This window comes from Trachurus trachurus, assembly GCF_905171665.1.
Source record: "Trachurus trachurus genome assembly, chromosome: 5".
Taxonomy (NCBI): Eukaryota; Metazoa; Chordata; class Actinopteri; order Carangiformes; family Carangidae; genus Trachurus; species Trachurus trachurus.
This window is the reverse complement of record NC_139896.1, coordinates 7258326-7265080: the sequence shown is the minus strand read 5'-3', so window position 1 is coordinate 7265080 and position 6755 is coordinate 7258326. Positions and strand designations below refer to the sequence as shown.

At 38.3% G+C, this 6755-nt stretch overlaps 1 protein-coding gene across 1 annotated transcript; it reads left to right on the top strand.

Moving 5' to 3' along the window:
- Positions 1–1694: 1694 nt before the first annotated feature.
- On the top strand, positions 1695–6432 carry psma5 (proteasome 20S subunit alpha 5). Its single transcript, XM_083972746.1, has 10 exons — positions 1695–1794; positions 2086–2136; positions 2786–2852; positions 2955–3081; positions 3963–4030; positions 4133–4240; positions 5207–5265; positions 5384–5486; positions 5687–5773; positions 5991–6432. The coding sequence occupies exons 2-10, from the start codon at positions 2108–2110 to the stop codon at positions 6066–6068; spliced, it is 726 nt and encodes a 241-aa protein (XP_083828872.1). The 5' UTR covers positions 1695–1794; positions 2086–2107; the 3' UTR covers positions 6069–6432.
- Positions 6433–6755: the final 323 nt, after the last annotated feature.

Genomic DNA, 6755 nt, shown 5'->3' with positions numbered 1-6755 from the left:
AAATAGATTTCACCAATTAATATGATTATTTATTATCATAGATATATGTTACCTATTATTATAGCGGTATATTAGTATGTCTTATAGGACTCGACATTTTCGTATATTGTAGTTGAACTTTGCCCACGTCCTTATTGTACTACAGCATGTTGCATGAAAAGGTAACTGCTGCAATTGATGCCAATAATAATAATAAAATGAGTATATTTACAATATAAAATTATTTTTTTATCTGTCTTGTTCAGTACGATTGAATTTACTTTTACATTTATTAAGAAAAGAAAAGAAATTATATAACTATTCTATGTATTAGTTTTGTTTATTATGTTGACATATATTTACTTATTATATTGTTCTATCTGCTTCAGTCATGGATCTAGTACAGAACAGTCTAACCATCATAATCACTGCTTATAAATGATAATAATAAAATCTATCATCATCCTCATAATAATGATTAAAAAAAAACATGCAGGCAAGAGAAACCCAATTTACATTGTCGTTTAAACAAATCAAACAAATTATACTTGTGTACCTTTAGGTAGGCTTTGGAGATGGACTGAATGCTTTTTGCAGGAGGGATGTTACGCTATATTCGATGAGACCTACACCAAGCTACTTTATGTGCTTAATTTTATTTTATTTTGTTCTTTATTTTTGTCATAAACATCTACATTTAGTATAGCTACACTTTAAAGTTTGAAGAGTCTTAGTCTTATTATTTAGATTTAGCTCAGTCAGTTTTCCTTTGTACTTTCTGGTATTTGTCTTTCTCAATGAGGACACTCAGTGGCTGACTCACTGTTATTACAACTTCACTCAGACATTGGAAACATCCACATGTTTTTGTTCTGTTTTGTTCCTTAGCCTACATCAAATGCAGCTTGGGCGATGAAAGCTCGTTTAGAGATTAGCCAGTGCTATTATCTCGCTGCCGTTTTATCTTAAAAGCTCGTTCCCATACCGGGAGTCGAACCCGGGCCGCCTGGGTGAAAACCAGGAATCCTAACCGCTAGACCATATGGGACTGTGACTTCCTCTGAAATACATTAGAATCTGATTTTTAATTAGGCTACTAACCAATCAGGCGATCATAGGTTATCACATATGTTTATTGATACTGAATTATGCGACTACCTCTATGCTTTGATGTGAAGTTTAATCTTGTCAATTAATTTGTATCTATGTAGTCTATGCCATAAAATCGGTTAATACCCAGTTAAGTGCAAGTACTGTAACAGTCATGATCTTATTCTGATTTCCCCTTTATTATTTAAATCCGACCCCCTCCAATCATTTCTGGATGAGGATTTATTCACATTAAACAGCGGATCAAGAGACAAAACAGCAACATTTAGGCCTGTAGTAAATCGACAGAGGCAGTTTATGTTAATGGAAAGTTTTGCTATGACCAAATAATCTGATCAACACTTCTTGGTATTCTAACATAAAACAATTCCCATGTTTAAAGAGATACTAGGCCTAGTAATACTAGTAAGTAAACAATTTAATTTTCTTTGGACTTTATTGCTTTAAATTGTAGTATTATGGGAAAACTATGATGTACAAAAATAATGCATGATCTTTTTTTCTTCATAGGTGTATAACTGATAATAAAGTAATGTTTTTTTAAATTTATTTTTATTTTAGTAGCCCTGTTACAGCTTCGCATCTTCGCATGGGACAGCGGAACTTTTCTTTCTTATGCTTTGTTGTTACCCGGCGTATTTGGATGTTACACCGCCGACGCTTCCCCTGAAACGAGCGAACTCATTCAAGGGTTTGTAGCTGGAGGTAAATCAGTTTAATGAGTGCAATTAATTAGAGAAACGTCGCTTAAATTACCATTTACGCTTTTTAGAAAGTGGTCGTAATACGTGGAGGCGGATGTTTGGCTAATATTTGTCGTTTTTGTGCCGTTGTGTTCGCTTAGTAACAGTTAGCCTGCACGCTTTGCAGCTAGCCTTTTAGCTTGCTAATCACCCGGTGTCACGGCGAGATAACAAACAAATCCTTGTCCTTTTTTTCATACTTAGATTTATTATATTGTTTGAGAGTATAATTATTTATCTTCTGTGTTTGCAGGTCCTGTACGCAACGTTTAAAGATGTTTTTGACCAGATCGGAATATGACAGGTGGGTGCTAATCAAACTGCTTTGTCATTTGTTGAAGCGCTTCTCGGTGTGTGAATGAGCAAACTCAGGAAAAGTACAGAAATGTAAACAAGTTTAAGTTGTGTGTAAAGTCTGTTTTCTGTTGTGATTATATAAAGTAATCTGGTGGTGCCCAAAGCTTGCAGCTAATTGATGCAATTCAGTAGCTAGCTGCTTGTTTGCAGAAAGTTAGCTATCAGCGAGTAGCTTTCCTACAAGTTTATTTAGTTTCACTTTCGGTATCGCTGTGTTTTTTCATTTTTTGATTCAAACTTTATTTAACTAGAAAGACACAAAGCTTATAAATGTATTTTTTATGCCGCTTTTTTTCTTCCCAACATAAACACACTCAAGTCTTCAAAGTTTGTGTGAGTTTTTACTGGTGACTCTAGATATGTGAAAGTACACACAGACTCAACATTATGACAGTAACAAAATGCAAATAGTTTTCTAATGTTAATAATATAATAGGATAGTCTTTATTGTCATTTTACACAAATTAGACCACAAAACTGATGAGGCATCCTCCCCAGTGCACTTAAAAACAAGAACTACTACACCTTTTGATAATAAATCATGAATGAAAATGAGAAATGTTAATAATTATTATGATTTCCATCTTTTTTTGCAGAGGTGTGAACACATTCTCTCCTGAGGGAAGATTGTTCCAGGTTGAATATGCCATCGAGGCCATTAAGGTGAGTGCTCTGTGCTCTGTGCTGACTGATATGACTATTCACCTCAAGTGTCTATATATCTGAAGCTCATACGTTGTCTTTGGTCTGGCTTTGCTCTCCCAGTTGGGCTCCACAGCCATTGGCATCCAGACATCAGAGGGCGTGTGTCTGGCCGTGGAGAAGAGGATCACCTCTCCCCTGATGGAGCCCAACAGCATCGAGAAGATCGTGGAGATCGACACTCACATCGGTGAGTTGAGGGGGGCGAATATATACTGTTTACAAACCTGAAAGTGCTGTTTGCTGGTATTTTCATTATAAAGCAGCAACTAATTTGACAGATAAACACTCCATGCACAAATTTAGGCTTTATAAAGGAATGAGCCCAAGCACTTGGCTGTGTTTGTGTTGCATTGTGTTCATTGAAATACAAAGCATTGTGAGCAAGTGAGAAGCAGAAAAAATGCCCAGAATAAAAAGAAAAGATTGACTTTATACCCCTGTTGAATTAGATCTATCAGTAGTATGCCAACTGTTGTTGTTGTTGGTAGTTCAACACAAAATCTGAAGTGCAGTGAGCTCATGTAAAGGCTCAATCATAACAAAAGTGTAATTTAAGGCCACTCGTTGTCTGTCCCTTTTGTTGATCTTATGGCATAAGGTGCTAACAAAAGTGGAAATGCTAGTGAAATGCAGTGAAATTGATTTGTATCTTTATAAATCAAATCTGAAAATGTCTGGTTCTTCTATTTGCCCTGACCAATAGGCAAAAGCAGCTTTCATTGTGACTTAAAATAGTTTAAAACACTTTTTTTTTCTGAACACTAGCTGAGCCTACTGGTATCACACAATATCTCACACATCACACATGACAACTTTGACTTGACCTTTGCCATGTTGTTATTATATCAGACATATTGATAGTCTTAGCATTTGTACAATATAAGACAGATAATAGATAATATAAGAATTTGATCAGTGGCAACGATTAAACCCACATCTGTTGCATATGAATCTTTATTGGTTTATGTACTATAACATTTAATTTATGTTTTTGCAGTGGCTGTTCTGTTCAGCTGCAGCATCTGAGGGCGATCTGATTTCTTAATGTTGTTTCTCTCCTCCTCTCAGGTTGCGCCATGAGTGGCTTGATAGCCGATGCTAAGACTCTAATTGACAAAGCACGAGTGGAAACACAGGTACGGATGCTGAACAAACACGCTTGTATTAAAATTTCAGCAGTTTTCCTGACCCCCCACGTGTTTTAACTTGAAACTAACCCATTAACGTTTCCTCCTCAGAACCACTGGTTCACTTACAACGAGACGATGACGGTGGAGAGCGTCACTCAGGCCGTGTCCAACCTGGCGCTGCAGTTCGGAGAGGAGGATGCTGATCCTGGTGCCATGGTCAGTTACTCATGTGATCCCATTGCTGAATGCACACATTCTAATCATAGAATAGAATAGAATATCCTTTATTGTCATTGTCACATGTACAACGAAATTTAAAGGGATACTTCACCCAAAATCGATAATTCACCAATCATCTACTCACCGTCATGCCAAGGAAGGTTTTGGAGAACTTTCTGAGTCATCAAAACGCTTTAGGAGTTCCAGGGGGGGTCCGGCTGACAACAGATTTTCATATAATGGCGGCGGATAGAGTTCACTTTTGAATGGTCCAAAACACACACTATGAAACATCCAGATACCTCCATACTGCTCGTCTGTACTGACCCAAGTGTCCTGAAGCCGCCACATGGAAAAAGTTGTTTGGAAAAAATTAATGTGATCTCTTTTTTAGCCTTGTAGCAGTAGCTCCCAGTGGCTGCATGAGATTTGCTGCAAGATGTTCTTCCGTGTTTACATCATACATCCAGTGGTTTACAACGACGAACGAACATCTCGCAGCAAATCTCACACATGTGCACAAACATCAACAGAGCCACTGGGAGCTACTGCTACAACAAGACTAAAAACAGAGATCAAATTATTTTTTTCCGAACAACTTTTTCATGTGGTGGCTTCAGGACACTTTGGTCAGTACAGACGAGCAGTATGGAGGTATCTGGATGTTTCATAGTGTGTGTTTTGGACGATTCAAAAGTGAACTCTATCCACCGCCATTATATGAAAATCTGTTGCAGCCAGACCCCCCCTGGAACTCCTAAAGCGTTTTGAAAGTTCTCCAAACCCTTCCTTGGCATGACAGTGAGTAGAAAATTAGTGAATTATCTATTTTGGGTGAAATATCCCTTTAAAACCCAACGGTGCAACCATAAAGATAACATTTTAAAAAGACTATAAATGAGCATTAGCCAGTCATGTGGCCTAACCTATCTTCTCTGTGTTTCTGTTGTGGCACTTTAACAGAGTCGACCATTCGGTGTAGCACTTCTGTTTGGAGGAGTTGATGAAAAAGGACCCCAGCTGTATGTAAAGACTTTGTGCACCTTTAAATATTTGTCACTTTAAAAGGTATAACATGCTACTTTCAAGTCGGACCACAGAGAGACTCATGAGATCTTATGTTGATGTTTGTAAATGCAGGTACCACATGGACCCATCAGGAACCTTTGTGCAGTGTGACGCTCGGGCCATCGGCTCAGCGTCTGAGGGAGCACAGAGTTCTCTGCAGGAGGTTTACCACAAGGTATCCACTGCACATTCATATTCAACAGGATATTTTAGAAATGCCAGTGTTTATAAGCTGTTATCTTGCATGTCATTTCTTCGATTGTTTCTTTTTTTTATAAAAAAAAAATGTGAAAGACTCTAATTTTGTGCAAATCACCAGCACTAAGGAGTTGTTTCCTTTTGTTTTGTCCCTCTCTCCTTGAATAAAACTAACAGTCCATGACATTAAAAGACGCCATCAAGTCGTCTCTCACCATCCTGAAGCAGGTGATGGAGGAGAAGCTCAACGCCACCAACATTGAGGTTTGTTCCTTTAACTCAGTTTCTGGATACTAGTTATTGAGTTGATTGTTATACCATTAAATTATCCAGTACAAAACTATATCAGCAGGGTTAGTTTTTAAAAAAACAACACGTAGCTGCAGTAGTTTTTGAGTTTGCACAGAACTGCCAGAGTTGAAATCCCCTGTGCTGGTTTCATGAAGGCTTTTTCTTAATCTGTGTGTCCTCTCCTCTGCAGCTGGCAACGGTAGAGCCCGGAAAGACCTTCCACATGTATTCCAAAGAGGAGCTGGAAGACGTAATCAAGGATATCTAGAGCAGAAAAGACTTTTACAGTCTTTGGTTTGAGATCTGGACAGGCGAGGGAGAGGACGTGGAACTTCACCTGGGACGAATGTCACATCGCAGCCACAACTTTTCCATCAGCGCATTCTCTCCCCCCGCCCCCCTTCCTCCTCACTGCATTCATAACTTTTTTTTTTGGATTGAATAAAAAAGAGTTATCTTTGTAATGTGCTAATTCACTTCTCTCTCCTTCAATCTGTACTGCTCCATTCAGGAGCCTGACCAGCGCTTACAGCTGAGTGGCACAAAAAACCGTAAGGGGTGGGAGGGGCGGGGTTTGGGATGTTTTTTTGTTACGAATCAGTACTATGATTAAACTGTTGTATTCAAAGGAAGTGTAGTTTTTGTCTGTTTCTTCTTGTGTGGTGAGTTTGAAAGCCCCTGTCCAGAGTTAATCACAAAAGTTTTTGTGTTGTACCTTTGAGCCCTTGCAGATCACGACCCAGCGTTGCACATGATTTAAAAAAAACAACGTGCACATGAAGAGCAGACATCCACCATCTCCTGTCCTGCTATAGACGCACACTATTGTTTCAACAGTGAGTCCTGCAAATGACTTAAATAAGATTATGTTTCTTATAAATGACAAAAATACACACAGTGTAGTGTTGGGTAACTATTTTAGTGTTAAGCCTATTACAGCTCTGCTTTAATTCTG